General features: G+C 37.6%; 1 protein-coding gene across 8 annotated transcripts in view; it reads right to left on the bottom strand.

The window, feature by feature from the left end:
* doc2b (double C2-like domains, beta) overlaps positions 1-17,660 on the bottom strand; it is a 312,366-nt gene that overhangs the window by 217,889 nt on the left and 76,817 nt on the right. For 5 of the 8 annotated variants that reach the window (XM_048189585.1, XM_048189586.1, XM_048189584.1 and 2 more), the window contains 2 exons: positions 15,665-15,763; positions 15,054-15,248 (listed from right to left, as the gene is read on the bottom strand). In XM_048189585.1, coding sequence (XP_048045542.1) covers positions 15,054-15,248; positions 15,665-15,763 — 294 coding nt within the window. Of the gene's footprint in view, positions 1-1,354; positions 2,016-13,966; positions 14,700-15,053; positions 15,249-15,664; positions 15,764-17,660 lie in introns of those variants that run through there. The other 3 variants (XM_048189593.1, XM_048189592.1, XM_048189588.1) reach the window with 3 other exon arrangements.

The raw sequence follows: 17,660 nt of genomic DNA, 5'->3' as shown, positions 1-17,660 counted from the left end.
GGAGAAGAGAGGAGGTGGAGAACGAAGAATGAAGAAGAGGAGGTGGGGAGAAGGCAGGAGAAGATAAGAAAAAAAGAATGAGAAGAGGTGAAGAAAAATGTTGAGAAGGAGAATAATAAGATGACAAAGAAGAAGAAAAGGAAGAGAAAGAAGAATGAAGAGGAGAATAAGGAGGAAGAAGAAAGGAGGAGGAGGAGGAGAAAGAAGACAGATAATGGAGAAGAACAATGAAGATGAGGAGGATAAGAAGGAAGAGAAGAAGTATAAGGAGGAGGAGAAGAAGGGTAAGAAGGAAGAGAATAAGGAGGAGAAGGAGGAGGAGGAGGAGGAGAGGGATGAGGAGGAGAAAGAAGATGACAACGATGGAGAACAACAATAAAGAGGAGGATATGAAGGAAGGGGAGGAAGAAGAAGAGGAGCAGAAGAGGAGGAGAAGGAAAAAAGAAGGAGAAGAAAAAGAAGAATGAAGAAGAGGAGGTGGGGGAGAAGACAGGAGAAGATAAGAAAAAAAGTATGAGAAGAGGAGAAGAAGTGAAGGAGGAGAAGAAGAATGTGGAGAAGGAGAATAATAAGGCAACAAAGAAGAAAAGGAGGAGAAAGAAGAATGCAGAGGAGAATAAGGAGGAAGTAGAAAGAGAAGGAGGAGGAGAAAGAAGACAGATAATGGAGAAGAACAATGAAGATGCGTAGGATAAGAAGGAAGAGAAGAAGTATAAGGAGGAGAAGAAGAAGGGTAAGAAGGAAGAGAATAAGGAGGAGGAGGAGGAGAAAGACAATGACAAAGATGGAGAAGAACAATAAAGAGGAGGATCTGAAGGAGGGGGAGAAGGAAAAAAGAAGGAGAAGAAAAAGAAGAATGAAGAAGAGGAGGAGGAGGAGGAGAAAGAGGAGAAGAAGTGGAAAAAGAAGAGGAAAAGTAGTAAGAATGAAAAAGGAACAACAAAGGAGAGAATAAAAAGGAGGAGGAGGATAAGGAGGAGGATAAAACAGAAGAAGAGGAGGAGGAGGAGGAAAAGAAGGAAGGTGGAGAATAAAGAAGAGGACGATAAGAAGAGGAGGAGGAGGAAAAAAAGGAAGGTGGAGAACAAAGAGGAGGAGGAGGAGGAGAAGAAGAAAATAAGGAGGAAAAAGAATAATGATGAGAAGATGATGGAGAAGAACAATAAAGAACAGGAGAATATGAAGGAAGGGGGGAAGGAAGAAGAAGAGAAGAAGGAGAAAGGGAAGAGAAGGAGGAGGAGGAGGAGGAGGAAAAGTAGAATGAGGAAGAGGAGAAGGAGAAGAAGAGGAAGAATAAAGGAACAACAAAAAAGAGGATAAGAAAAAGGAGAACAAGAAGAAGAGGAGGAGGGAAAAGAAGAAAGATGGAGAATAAAAACAAAGAAGAAGAACAAGAAGAGGAATTTACCATGGATTGTTTTATGAATCCATCACAAATGTAATGCTTTCTCTGTGAAGAGGCAGTATGAAGTATGAGGCAAAGTGCAGTGATAAATGCTCATCTCATGTCTGAAGGAAGAACAGCAGAAACAGAATGTTCAATTCTAAGGGCCAGAGAGAGACGGTGGAAAATGGTCATTAAAAAATATGACACCTTTTGGCATAAAAATTTCAACATTATAAGTGGACTATATGGATGGATAAAAAATCAAATAAAATAGCCACTTTAAAGTCAGAAAGCATGTTAATGGAATCGTTCAGTTTCTCATTACGGTACAAACTAATTTATAGCAAATATTTTAATTACATTACAGCAGACATGCTAATGCACCAAGGAGACCTACCATTAATCTAAAACACTGCCTGATGGGGCGTATCTGAGGGTATTTCAGGTGACAACTCTGCCAGAGCTCAGCCTGATTTAATGAGTGTTTAGGTTCAGCCTGTTTGCAGCCATCAAAGACATGTTGCTTATAGCAGGTTAGAGCTAAACTTCCTCTCTCCCGCTGAGGGCGAAGACGACACCGGATCCACCCCAGTCACCTCCTCATCCAGCATGCACAGCCCGTCTGCAGCTAATCAGAAGAGACTAGAGTCATTAATTATGGGCGCAGAATGAAACTTCCCCCTTCCCTTTCTCCCTTAACAAAATGACAGTAGTTTCCCACTGATCAGATGCTTTACGGTTATATTAGCTGCCTGTCTAGTTATCTCCCTGTTGTGTTCTTGTACTCTGAATGGATTGTGGGCGTTGTTGCGGGATTGTTAGTGGGGTCCTGATGAGGCAGCGCGCCAGTGCCGGCCTGTCGTGGCTTTGAAAGTAGGGAGTGATTTAATTGATCCGATTTTTAATGCATGAATCATGCAGACGAGTCTCGCACGGGGGGCAGTCTATCTGAGCAGCATGGTTTTGCAGGAGAATCATTCATCTTGCTTAGTGTGTCATGAAGCCCCTCATCTCAGCATAGGTCAGTTCTTATCACAGTTTTGAAAAATGCGAAACAAGTCGGTGTAGAACATGTCAGAGTGGAGGGAGAATAGGGATGATGGGTAGGGTAAGAACAATTATAAACCTTATTAGCGTGGCTCATGAATATTAATCAGGGGTCATAATGTTTGCCTAGTTGTCAGGGGGTATACAGTGGCAAGAAAAAGTATGTGAACCACTTGCAGAATCTGTGAAAATGTGAATAATTTAAATAAAATAAGAGATCATACAAAATGCATGTTTTTTTTTTTTTTTATTTAGTACTGTCCTGAGTAAGATATTTTACATAAAAGATGTTTGCATTTAGTTCACAAAACAAAACAATAGCTGAATTTATTAAAATAACCTCATTCATAAGTATGTGAACCATTGAGAATCAATACAACTGTTTTTTTTTGTTGTGTGATGGTTGTTCATGAGTCTCTTGTTTGTCCTGAGCAGTTAAACTGAGCTCTGTTCTTCAGAAAAATCCTCCAGCTCCTGCAGATTCTTCAGTTTTCCAGCATCTTTTGCATATTTGAACCCTTTCCAGCAGTGGCTGAATGATTTTGAGATCCATCTTTTCACACTGAAGACAATTGAGGGACTCGAACTCAACTATTAAAAAAGGTTCAAACATATTCACTGATGCTCAGAACAAACAAGAGACTCATGAACAACCATCACAAAACATAAAAACAGTCGTGGATCATCAGGTAACCACACACAGTATTGAGAATCAATGGTTCACATACTTATGAATGGGGTTATTTTAATAAATTCAGCTATTGTTTTGTCTTGTGAACTAAATGCAAACATCTTTTATGTAAAATATCTTACTCAGGACAGTACTAAATAAAAAATAACATGCATTTTGTATGATCCCTCTTATTTTGTTAAAATTATTCACATTTTCACAGATTCTACAAGTGGTTCACATACTTTTTCTTGCCACTGTATTTATCTCTTCTCTCTTTAAAAAAAAAAAAAAAAAAAAAAAAAAAACAACTTTGGATTTGTTTATCTAAATAAAGGTTCTATCATGATGCAATTCACAACTGTGCAAGTATTACATTTATTTATTGTATTATATTAAATTGTATTATATATAAGCAATACATGGAACAGTTTTGACAGAGCATATTGATTATGTCGCTAAGGGTGGTTGCTAATGCAGTGATACACAGATCTGTTTGGTGAAGCGGTCATAACCATGCTTTATCATAAATAAAACATGGATATTGACCAGCATCAAGGACCAGAACTATCTGTTTTATAAATTATCATATTATACCATATTATACTTTTTAATAAATTTAACAAATCTTTTAAGATCACAATACATTACAAACTTTTTATCTATAGTTTAAGGCAGTGGTTCCCAACCTTTTGTCCTTCATTTTTGCAGTGTAGAGTTTCCTTGGTTACCTCTGTAAACAAAGCAGCACCAGCACTGTACTTATATAAACACTACTTTAATAGGCATCATACGGAGATAAGATTTAGGGGTCGTTCACATATCGCGTCTAAAAACTGCGCTCTCCACGAGGAGTAGGAAGTTTCAGCAAAGGATAACTTGATTTATAGCCCTTGCATTAGCTTTACTACTAGATATATTTATGGAGATGAGATTATAAAAACCACCCTTTACAGATATGATCAGCTGTTCGGCTGAGATTTCGATGTTTTGTTACGGAAAGGCCGAAGCTGATTGGTTGGTTCTTGTCACATGACCTGCAGTGCGCTTGCAGCATTCTGAAAAGTTGAGAATTTTTCATCCAGATGCGCCTGGAAAATGCACCGCATACGCGTTGCGATCGCATCGATTCCATTATGAGTGCACCTAACTCCCATGTTAGGCAAAAAAGAAAAGAGTGTGGAAAAATTCTGAATTGTTTTTTAATAAAGTAATTTGAACCATACACTGCGTTATACAAGTGTGAACAAGCTCGCGTCTTTTGCGTCACAAAAATGTGATTGGTTTATGTGATCGGCAAGCTGAGAGACCACGTATAGAATCAAAGGAAGTAATTGACAACATTTTCGGATAAGTGGCCAATCAATTGGAGCATTCCTAGAAACTATACAAAAAGGTTTTTCGTATCCATCTTTGACCTCAAAGCATATAAACTCTCGCGCACCCCCTATGAACTCTGGACCCCAGGTTGGGAACCACTGGTTTAAAGCACAAATACATGCTGAGGCGTTTTCAGATGTATTTATTACATTGTATTATTATATCATATTGTATGACATTTTTATTACAAACCCGATTCCAAAAAAGTTAGGACACTGTACAAATTGAGAATAAAATTTTATTCACAATAGAATATAGATCACATATCAAATGTTGAAAGTGAGACATTTTGAAATGTCATGCCAAATATTGGCTCATTTTGGATTTCATGAGAGCTACACATTCCAAAAAAGTTGGGACAGGTAGCAGTAAGAGGCCGGAAAAGTTAAATGTACACATAAGGAACAGCTGGAGGACCAATTTGCAATTTATTAGGTCAATTGACAACATGATTGGGTATAAAAAGAGCCTCTCAGAGTGGCAGTGTCTCTCAGAAGTCAAGATGGGCAGAGGATCACCAATTCCCCCAATGCTGTGGCGAAAAATAGTGGAGCAATATCAGAAAGGAGTTTCTCAGAGAAAAATTGCAAAGAGTTTGAAGTTATCATCATCTACAGTGCATAATATCATTCCAAAGATTCAGAGAATCTGCAACAATCTCTGTGCGTAAGGGTCAAGGCCGGAAAAACCATACTGGATGCCCGTGATCTTCGGGCCCTTAGACGGCACTGCATCACATACAGGAATGCTACTGTAATGGAAATCACAACATGGGCTCAGGAATACTTCCAGAAAACATTGTCGGTAAACACAATCCACTGTGCCATTCGCCGTTGCCGGCTAAAACTCTATAGGTCAAAAAAGAAGCCATATCTAAACATGATCCAGAAGCGCAGGCGTTTTCTCTGGGCCAAGGCTCATTTAAAATGGACTGTGGCAAAGTGGAAAACTTGTCTGTGGTCAGACCAATCAAAATTTGAAGTTCTTTTTGGAAAACTGGGACGCCATGTCACCCGGACTAAAGAGGACAAGGACAACCCAAGTTGTTATCAGCGCTCAGTTCAGAAGCCTGCATCTCTGATGGTATGGGGTTGCATGAGTGCGTGCCACAGGGGATGAGGGGATGCCACACAGTGGTAAACATGGCCTTGTCCCAACTTTTTTGAGATGTGTTGATGCCATGAAATTTAAAATCAACTTATTCTTCCCTTAAAATTATACATTTTCTCTGTTTAAACATTTTTTTATGTAATCTATGTTGTATTCTGAATAAAATATTGAAATTTGAAACTTCCACATCATTGCATTCTGTTTTTATTCACAATTTGTACAGTGTCCCAACTTTTTTGGAATCGGGTTTGTACATTAACCATTTACTATATATTATACCTTTTAATAAATGTAATGCATCTTGCAAGATCACAAAACATTACAAATACACATGTATTTTTTTTTTTCTGTAATCTGCATAAATATTCTGAGCTTTTAGCAAAAAGAAAAAAAAAGGTACGCCGCTGTCACTGGGGCAGTACCCTAAGGTACAAAAGTAAAAAGGTACATCTTTGTACCTCACTTAGCCTTAAATGGTACATATTAGTACCTTAAAGTTACATATTAATACTTTAAAAGCGCATTTTACTACCTTAAAAGGTACATATTACTACCTTTTCACTTTTGTACCTTAGGATACTGCCACAGTGACACCTTTTCTTTCTGACAGTGATGTATATTCAAAAACTATTTAATTTTTAATCATTTGAGACTGCTTTTCCACAATAATGATTCACAAATATAAGTAGTTCAATTTGCTACCACGCTCAGAGTAAGGATGGATGAATGGGAGTTTACGTGCAAGACAACACCAAATGATCCTGTCATGATCTCCATAAATCAAGAAACCTAATTTGTTGCACACAAATATTTGAAAGGTTATTGTCACTGTTTGAAAGGCTGCTGCTCTATCAGCATCAGGGAAGACACGTTTGTTTTTTTACCTTGTAGATGAACACAAATTACCCATGTTTCAAGGAATCAACTCACTGTTTGAATCATCTGCCTTAGGAAAAGGTCATAAGGTGTCATGAATAATTATGAGATAGCGTCTTCTCATACCTTATGAATAATTACAAAACTGTTAAAAATAACATGCTAGTGTCTAATGTTGGTCACACTTTAGATTAGGGTACAGTTCTCACTATCAGCTAGGTATTGGGTAAAATTAAGGGATGCAGAATATGGTCATGCAGAATTAGGCATTATTTTGTGCTTTATAAGTACTAATAGCCAACATCCTAGTAGTATGCATGCTAATAAGCAACAAGTTAATAGTGAGAACTGGATCCTAAACTAAAGTGTTACACTCATGTCTTTTAAGGAAGACAAGGGAGCATCTGAAGCTGCTGCCTGAAAGCTCTGGAAGGCGGCAGGTATCTTTGGCAGTAAGATGCGCCATCACATGCTTCTGGAGGCCAAAATTTGCCAAGATCACCTCAGACCTTGTGTTGGTATCAGAAATAGTGAAGAGAAAACATTACACAAGAGTTAGTTCCAACTAGAGGAGTGATTACAGAATGCTTCACTCACATGCTCTGTTCCAGGCACGATGTCAGTTTGATGCTTTGGTTTCTTTTGGAACCATTTTCATTGCCGGAGAAGAAACATACAAGCTAACTGGCCAATTTTTGTCTTAAGCATAAGTTATTCAAAAATAACCTCTTATTTATTGCACTTTTATATAAAAGCCATATCTTCACAGTCTGTGTTGTTGGTCTAGATATCAGCATGGCCTAAGGCCGAATCACAGCCATGCTGATAACGTAATCACGTTGGAAAGGTCACGTGACATAGGCGAAAGTACCGATCCAGTATCTACAACGCGAACATGCAGAGACTAAGTCAAACGCCCTTTACAAAAAAAAAAAAAAGTAAAGCAACAAAGTCGGACGATTTTGAAGATGGAGGAGAAAATTAGATGTTTTTCACCCTATAGCAGTACTTCCGCCTACGTCATACGTGACCTTTCCAACGTGATTACGTAACATGCGGCGCATCGCAGAGCATTGAAGGATAAGCATTTGTGGTTAAAAAGTAAATAAAGTTTTATTTATTTTTAGAAAATGACCGATCGTTTCGCTAGACCCTTATTCCTCGTCTGGGATCATGTAGAGCTCTTTGAAGCTGCATTGAAACTGCAATTTGGAGCTTGTACCCCAGTGAAGTTCACTATATGGGGAAAAATCCTGAAATGTTTTCCTCAAAAACCTTAATTTCTTTTTGACCGAAGATAGAAAGACAAACATCTTGGATGACATGGGGGTGAGTAAATCATCGGGTAATTTTAATTCTGAAGTGAACTAATCCTTTAAAACACAGGAAAAAAAGGAATTGCAAAATGAAACTCGAAGAAAAAGAGTGTTAAAATTTTGGCTGAAACTGTTAAGCTGATAACTGATATTTAAATCCTATACTATTGTGTCTAAATAAATTAAAATACATCATGAACTTAATTATTTTAAATGCATAACAGGCATTACAACATTATAATCTACAGTAGGAAAAATGCATATTAACTGAAATTTGTTAAAGATTGCAATTAACAAGGTTATTAAAGAATTGTTTTTAAATATTATTTCTATGAGAATAACATGATGGCAAATGTATTTTAAATGGAAAAACAAACAAACAAACAAACAAACAAAAGAATGGACAATAAAATATCAAATATCGGCCGTTAACAAAGAATTTCCACAGATAACTGATATACGGGTACTACCAAACATATTGCACACCTCTAGTTACCGTTAGTAAAAGTATTGAATTAACAAAAGTTACGGGGACAATCTTTTTTAAAATGCACTATTCAACAATATAATTTCATTTAATCAGAGACATAGTTCTGCCACAAAAACAATGAGTGCAAACATGCAGACATCACACGTCATCAGTGCATTCCGTAAGGACATGCAGAATTGTAGACACGCAGTCACTGAGCGCCACAAACAAACAGCAGCCGCCTTTTACAGTTCCTCCTGAACCAAAACAACATGTATTAATTACTGTAATTACGAGATGGCAATCTATGACGTTCTACCCGGAGCTGTTCACGTCCTCGGATTTGGAACTATGCATTTCTCTGGCAACACTATCAACGCAGAAATTAATCTGCAGCAGTCAGGTTGTACAAGTAAAAGATCCTTAGGTTGTGTACATGTATTATTATTGTAATGTTACACTGGCTGTAGAATCTGCTCTGGCTGTGCGCATTCATGTCTTTAGGAGGAAGTGAGGCTTTGGAGATGCTCCGTAGGGAAAGTAGGATCTTATGCTTTCAAAGCTAGCTTGCTATTGCTAGCCTCTCTGAAATTGCCAACCCTACCTTTAACCTTCAGAATTATACACCTACAGAGTCAACTACGTCCATCTGTATCTAGCTAAACTATTTACTGAGTACATAAAAAGTAATACATTGCATACATAAGCTCCAACTAATGTATGAACGCTGGGAGACAGAAATTCACTTCTTACTGGCAAGCTGAGCTCAAACAGCCCGAGAAAGAATGCATGAGAGTCAAGTGAGTTAGAAACTGAAGAGAAAATCACTCAAGGTTTGACAACATGGAGCAAAAAAATTATAATTTTCATAAAACTCTTGAGTGTAATGTTTAGCCATGCAGAAATGAATGTTTCCCTTTCACCATGAATTCCACTGATCATGCGTCATTTTTTAGAGCCACTGCCAATACGCATAGTTCTTTTGTGCATCTGCATAGAAATAATAGAGAGAGATGGCTCTCAATTGAGCCAAGGATGATGAACCCAGATGAACGTAAGCAGCTAAGTGGGAAGGAAAATGAAAAGAATCAAATGCAGAAATGTCAAGGTAGATTAAATGAAGTGACATGATGGGTGGGCGGTGAAGAATGGCTTTGGGAGTCAGAGCAGATGAAGAGTTATTGAGGCCGTTTCAAAACTAAGATAAACTCGATCAATTAAGAACTCAATGCCACAGCTATATGTGCTTCTTTGAATGGCTTCATTCACACAGTGTTTGGGAATGATCACCTTATATACTCCTGAAACGCCCTGTTCATACAGGAGCAGATCGGAAAGTCATGACAACTTATGTTTTTATATTACTTTAACTCACTTGTTAAGTTGAATATACTTAAAAATGTAAGGCAACAACTGAACAAGTTTTTACAGTTTTTCTCGATTGCTTAAACACTATAACCAGGCTTTTGAACTAAAATTTCAAAACCATAACGCCATTTATCAAAAAGCACACCCATTTCACTAAATTCTCCTGTTTTGCCACATGAATCAGATTTGTTGAACTGTCACTGCAAAACTCTAGACACAAATCCCTTCATTTCTCATTGCCTACACCATGCTATCATTTAGAAAGCACTAGCATTCAATTTTGTTCACTCAAGTCAGCACAGCTTGAGCTCAATTAGCACACAGTTAACCACGTGGAAACACTAAGGGTGCGTTCACACTTGAAAATAAAAAAAATAAAAAGGTTATTGCGACTTTTTCATCTCACAATTTCAACTTTTTTTTTTACTTTTTTCTCAAAATTGCGAGTTTACATCTTGTGATTTTGACTTTATATCTCAAAATTACGAATTTACAACTCGCAATTCAGATTTTTTCTCAGAATTGTGAGATATAAATTCACAATTGAGTTAAAAAGTCTGAATCGTGAGATAAAAAGTCAAAACAAGGATAAACAAGGTTCCTCGGAAAAACAATTAAATGGAAAAAAATAAAACGTTTAAAGCTTAGATTATTAGAAACCATAGAATATTACAACCTATCCTTAAAAACTGCAAAGCTTATGTTTCTATGAGATATTATCCTAATGCACAGAAACATTAATCACTACAAGCAGAACAATAAAGTGATACTATAAGACCCTACATGAGGCAACAAAGTTGTGCACCTGGTAATTTAGATTCAGGTTCATAAGATTTCCATTTCACCATTTATATGTCGACTATTATAAAGGAGTATCCTTGTAATTCCTATTATTATAACTTGATGAGGTGGAAATTATGTGGTGCCATTTCATTTGTGTTCTTTTCCTGTTCAATCCATATTTTATACAAAAATATGCTGTTTGTGGAAACCAGAAGAATTCGGTGGCAAAATTAACTACTTCACAAAAACTCAAAAAACGTGTTTGATGTTTTTATGACCCTTAAACAAGCAGAAAAACATCTGAATTATGTCTGGTTAATATACCCACTTAAAATATCTGAGTCGCTGAGATGCTGAGAACTAACATTTATACTTAATGTTCAGCAGACCATCTTGTCATAGCGCCTATAAAAATGTGCATGTTGTGACAATTACATAAACAGATAATTACATCACAGCTATTCTGAGAGAGATGTAATTTGCCCATTCGCAAGAAAAAAAACTGAAACTATATTCTCATTAAACCGTTAAATATCATATCTATCTTTCTTGATAACTGCAAGACACAATGATGTTATGAAGATAATCGAAACAAAACAAATCAGCCCAGAGGGAAATCGACTGGACACACGGCACATTAGCAGAGAGCTGGAGAAAATGGAGAGAAGAGGGGATTGGGGTCATTTCTGTCATCTCACTGCCTCTATTACAATGTGTTGCTGGTGCTTGTTTACAGAGAGCTTTTACATGTCAGAGGAGAACAGAGGAATTGGCCATCCAATTATGAGCCAGTGTAAATCATTTGACATTTCAGATTTATCATGCGTTGTGATAAAAGCTGTTAGATCTTAAAATATTGGGGGCTGTTTGAAGCAAGCATCAACAATGTTGGAAACATTTATTATGGGAGTTAATGTATCACCAATCAAGAGAATAGTTTTTGAAAGTCTCTGCTCACTAAGGATGTGTTTATTATATTGAAAATACAGTAAAAATATATTTTTTTTCATTTAATATATTTTAAAATGTAATTTATTCCTGTGATGCAAAGCTGAATTTTCAGAATCATTACTCCAGTCTTCGGTGTCATATGATCCTTCAAAAATCATTCTAGATTTGCCACTCAAGAATATTTCTTATTATTATCAATGCTGAAAAGTTTTGAAAGTGAAAAACAACTAAAATAATAAGGTTCAAACCAGTGGTAAATTTGTTAACAATTTATCATTATTTTCGTCAACAGCTTTTTTTACACACAAAATGAGACGATAACTACATAAAAATCAGCTTTGAATGACAAAAATCTATTGACATTTTCGTCAACTAATAAAAACTTGATGAAAATGTTAGGGTGGGAAGATCCAGTCAGAATGATGTCATGCATTGTAGGTGTGCACATTTGAAGAGAAATGCACTGATCTACCTGCCAGGACATAAGCTGGCATGCTGCATGTCTCATAAAACGTTCAAAAATGTAAAAATGTCTGGGTGAAAGAGAAGGGCAGACATATGGATAGATCTGAAAAAGTGTGATGACACAAAAGAGAGCTCTGTATTTGGTAGGGTTTTCTGTGTGCACACACCCAAAGCTCGCAGCCATGCACACAGAAAGCCGTCTCTCAGACAGCGTACAAGTACTGAATTGAGCTCTCTTTCATGTCTTTTTGCACCTGAATGGATAAATACACAACATTATGTCAAAATGTAAACACAGAATGTAAACACAGAATGTCAGATGTGCATCAATATATTGGATCCCAGAATTTGGTCTTAAAGTGACAGCAGCCTAATAAACCCTCATGCCGCCTGTGCCCTTAAAGGTCCCGTTTTGCGTGGTTTTTTGAAGCTTTGATTGTGTTTATAGTGTGCAATATAACATGTGTTCATGTTTCGCGTGTAAAAAAACACAGTATTTTTCACATAATTTACTTATCTGTATACCGCTGTTTCCACTGTCATAAAAACGGGCTGATGACTTCCTTGTTCTATGAAGTCCCTCTTTCAGAAATACGTAACGAGTTCTGATTGTGCCAGCGGTTCCTGTGTTGTGATTCGACAGCAGTTTAGCGAACCTTGCCCGGAAAGGTCACGCCTCTTACCATAACGTGGAGATGCACGCGCTCAGTGTTATTGTAAACATGTCTTTAATTTTACCCTATCAATTTGAGCCGGAATCAGACCCAGTGATTGGACTGCGGGATGAAAATAACAGCGTTTCGACGACATGGCGACAAACACACTCTACAAACGCAACTCTTGCGTATTCCTGTGGGCGGAGGTTAGTCAAAAAACTGTTTTAGTGACGTCATTAAAGAAGGAAGTAGAGGGATGTAGTCCAAACTGGCCGTTCGATGTAGGCGACTTCTGTTAAATAAAATATCTCGCTTGGCATTGAACTTTGAGCTTTAAAATTTTACAGATTTTATTTATACTCTAACAACAACATTACACACTAACTAAAGTTTGACACATGGGATCACGAAGAACGGGACCTTTAATATAAATCAAACAACAAAAGTTTGTAGATTTTATTAAACCTATTAGATTCTACAGTAGATTTAGTCCATGGGTTTTCAAACCTGTCCTGAAGGAACCCCAGCACTGCACATTTTGTATGTCTCCCGCATCTAACACACCTGACTTAAGTCACCAGCTCATTAGTAGAGACTGCAAGACCTGAAATGGGTGAGCAGGGCTGGGGGTCCTCCAGGAAAGATTTGAAAACCCCTGATTTAGTCGACTAAAATCTTATATTTAGTTGACTAAAACTAGACTAAAACTAAAAAAAATTTATGACTAAAATGACTAAAACTAAATGGCATTTTAGTTAAAAGACTACGGCCCTGTCCCAAATGGCACACTTCATTTGCACTTACGGTGTTGTGGACTTACAATGGCTGCCACGTGCGCGTGTCCATTAAGTTCACGAGACCATAGGGTGTCCCATTTGTCACTTTAGGTTTCAGAAGTGTGCTCAAGAGTGCCCTCATTGTGGTCGATATGCGAGGTCGATATGCGCCCTCGATGCACGCTTTTGCCGAGCCCGCACTGAAGCGAGCTCCGCAGCAGACTTTATCCGGACAGTCAAAGCGGCATTACATGACAAAAGTGCGGACTTGTAGGAAGACGCTTAAGGTGCCATTTGGGACAGGGCCTAAAACTAAATCAAAATTTGCTGTCAAAATGAACACTGGTTCAAACAAAAACATACAGGCCTAACCTTGGATGAGAGAACATATTGGTTTTAATTTGAAATTTTGAAGTAGAAGACTCAAATAGAATGTCGTGGTGTCACGTCTGGTTAGGACAGGGTGTTAGTTTGAACATCATATGAAAATTGTGTTTTAAAGACTGCACAAGGAGAAAAATTAAAAACATTTTTCCATTTTCGTTAACTCAAGAGGAGGAGAGAAAGAAAAAGAAGGATTTTGCTTTTAAACCAAATGGTTTACAAGTTTGAAGCAAAAAAAAAAAAAAATTCTGGGGGCTGCCATAGACTCCCAGCCAGAAGAATAAAAAAAAAAATGGCAACAAAAATAGCAAATTCAGTGCTTGGCCCGTAACTAAGACAGTAAAAGGCTTTAATTTTGTTTCCTTTATATTGTACAATGACATTTGTACATTTTATCATTAACACAGAGGGCAGAAAGAAAGACTGCCTCATGCTTGCAGAAGCCTGTGAAGAGGCAACATAGGGAAGAGTTCTTATCTCTGAAAGTGAGTGGTACAAATTGGAGAGCGCTCGAGCAAGTCCCACAATGTCATTGGAATAATGAGGGCTATTTGTTTTCTGGGGTTTTTTATACCAGTGAAAGTGGGAATTTAGTTTCCTTTAGGAGACAGAGAACAGAGATACAGAGGTGGACAATGAAAGCAGCTAATAATGACAGTTCAAACTTGAAAAACACAAGGGTCATAGTATGGGCAAATAAGAGCGCCAGAGTATTCCTAAACATCTTAGAAAGACCATTAAGTTGCCATCTTAAAACACAATACATAAAAACTCCTTTTGGGGGCTTCCCAATTGTAAAAAATAATGTTTTTTTTTTTATTTTGTTTTAGGTTTTTTTAAATGCAGAAAATTTTATGTTAGAGTTAAGCTGGGCGTACACTGTGCAAGTTTGGACACTCTGGAGGTCCTGAGGCACTGCACACATTATGAGTCAGTTAACCTGATAAACGTGTCAAAGCAGCTGGTACACGGCACCACTGTACTGCACGGCAAACCGGCGGTAATCACATAAGGTTTTGAGCTAAACACAGAGATCGGAGCTTTCAATGTTCCTCCTATAGCTTCGGATAGAAAAATGGAAGAAAATAAAAGGACAAGTGTGCAAATGATTTGGTAGAAAGCAGAGAACAACACAGCCATTACTATCAACAAAAACAACTAGAGAACATATTTGTTTGTGTGTGTGCGTGTGTGTGTGTGTGCATGTGTGTGCCAGTGTATGCGCACGCAGTAGGGTTGCAGCCACTGGGCTATAATAATATTCATAGATCTAGCCTATGTGACATGGTTGTATGTGATTTGGCAATGGGGAACAGCTATACACTAGTCCAAATCGGGCCGACTCCCTGAATTGTTTAAAGATGTTAAAAAAATAGAGTAAGTGTGTGTGTGTGTGTGTGTGTGTGGCCACTCACTTGGTAAGGGTGGACTATGGTCCATAACGTCTTCCTCCAGACCCGGTTTGAAACTGCTGCCGCTTCGTTCACTAACCAAGCTGGAAGAGCTTTCCGTGGTTGGAGTTGGACCGGTAATGCTGGGCTGCAGGGGTGTTTGCACTTGGCCTCCACTCGATTCTGAGTGCAAAGTCTTTCTCAATGAAAAACTTTCTTCTAAATTGAAAATCAAAAGAAAATTCTAAATTCAAAGTTGAAGCTGAAGAGGTGAGCTTTTTTTTTTTTTTGGAAAATCTTTATGGAAACAGTGATTATCTTTTTACAATCCATACTAGTATTGGGGCACTAGTAGCACAGAAATTACACAGAGCAGTTATTAATGCAAGCTTTTGTTCAATTTAGTGGGCTTTTATTCCAAAAAAAAGAAGAAAAAAAAAGAAAAAGAAAAAAGAAAGTGTATATTGTGTATCAATCTGTAAAACAATACTGAGCTTTAGGGGGATTTGCGTTTTCTGTGAAACGTGGTACAGTAGATCTGACAGATGGAGTTGTTTAAGTTTGTACAAGTTTGTGTGGGTGGGTGGGAGAGTTTGTGTGTATTTGCCAGTGAATTTCCAGGAAGAGTGTATTACCGGAATCTCTTCTTTGATCGGTCTCAGACGTGAAGGTCTTCCTGTCACTGCTGCATTCACTGAGCTCGTCATCACTGCCATCGCTTTCACTTACGTAAACTTTAAAGAGACAGAGAGACAGAAAGACAAAATGTGAGAAAGTTAATGAGACAAGAGTAAAAAGCAACAGAGGGTGATGCAGGATAAAAAGCATAGCGTTGTACATACACATAGGTCTGTATGAACAGTAAACGAAAAGGAGTAGTCAAAAATAAAAATTGAAGTTGTTCCAAACCTGAATTAATTTCTTTCTTCTGCTGAACACAAAAGATATTTTGAAGAATTTGGATAACCAAACAGCTGATGGACCCCACTGACTTCCATAGTATGGAAAAAAATGGAAATCAATGGGGACCATCAACTGTTTTGTTATGGACATTCTTCTATAACTTCAAAATAACTTCCTTTGTGTTCAACAGAAGAAATTCATACAGGTTTGGAACAACTTGAGGATGAGTAAATGATCACAGAATTTTTATTTTTCAGGTGAACTATTCCTTTAAACACAGACCAAAAGACACTATCTAACACTGATGAATAAACAGTATAAGGTAAGGCTATTAAATAGCAGTCCTAAACTAGTTTTTGTTAACACAATGAAGTTAGTAAGATTGTATGAGCCACCACAGTCATCAAAAATATAGAAAATAACACAAAGTTACAAAAACTACTGTTAACATGGTAAATAACAATACTAACTTGATCTGTTAATAAAACATATGGACACTGATCCTGATGAATGAACATGCAAATCTTTCCCATCACACAAACGACTTACTAGTTATGTCATTTATTGGTACTTTTATGGTAATTTCATGACTTACTAATTGACAACATAACTATAAAGTTGCATACTCTTAATTTAATTTATTCCTTCATATTTGCATGTGCAATTGAAGATTGAGCGCCACGAGCACTTTATAATATCTGACAGGACAGAAAAGGTTGTTTTCTGAGGTGAGAGACTTTTTATTTTGTAACAATGCACAAAAATGTCAGAATAATGACACTGATATATAGCCTGACAGCATCTCATCTGACCACAGATACTTTTCAGGACAAAATGTTTTTCTCAGACACAGTTTACTTTAATTGCGTCTGACAGAAGTGTCAACAGCTTTCACATGTATCTTTCAAAATAAAAGTCTTGCGTCAGATAACATTTAGAATTACTATTTTGTTTCTTTGACTAAACACTCCGCACCCACCACTTGAGAAACAGCACAGTATCATCAAATAGATGAATGCATTAATTCTCAACCAATCTGTAAAACGGCTCAGGGCAACGCAAGAAGGTAAGTTGGAAAATAAAAAGTAGAACAGAAGTATGGGGACAGAGAGTGAGTGTGCCTCTACAATACTATCATTCACTTCTTCATTCCACTGTTTCTCCTTTCATTTTCTGAACAGAGGCAGGTAAGGATTCTGTGAGGAACTTCTGTGGCTTCAAGTGGACATGGACCTTTTGGCTGTCTTTCCAAAGCCTTCATCATCTCAGCAGAACACGCTTGCCCCCGATCAGCGACTTGAGCCCAAGCTGAAAATTAATATTTTTATTGGAGAGAGAAAAGGCAAGCTTCGGATCAGCACCGTTCTGCCTTTCAATTTGCTGCACCCCATCTGCCATGGTTTCAATCAGAGAAAGTAGGATGGAGGTGCAGTGTTGTGGTGTGTGTGTGAGCAAGTCAGAGAGAGAGAGCGAGAGAGAGAGAGAGAGAGACCTGTTTCCTGTCCTGTCACAGACTCTCTCTCTCTCTCTCTCATTCTCTATACCACCCGTCTGATACCACCCACCTCTCCAATCTGGCTTGATGGAAACAGCCATAGAGCAGCAAATTCTGTCGTCATGCTGAATCATTGTTACACACACAGGTTGGTTTACCCTGATCTACTGTATAAACCATCAAAACACTTTTCATGTGTTTATAGTGTGTATGTGCGTGCATTTTCATGTTTA

Source organism: Megalobrama amblycephala, linkage group LG4 (genome assembly GCF_018812025.1).
Source record: "Megalobrama amblycephala isolate DHTTF-2021 linkage group LG4, ASM1881202v1, whole genome shotgun sequence".
Classification (NCBI taxonomy): Eukaryota; Metazoa; Chordata; class Actinopteri; order Cypriniformes; family Xenocyprididae; genus Megalobrama; species Megalobrama amblycephala.
Note: the sequence above shows the minus strand (reverse complement) of the source record. Positions and strands in the feature narration are given on the sequence as shown.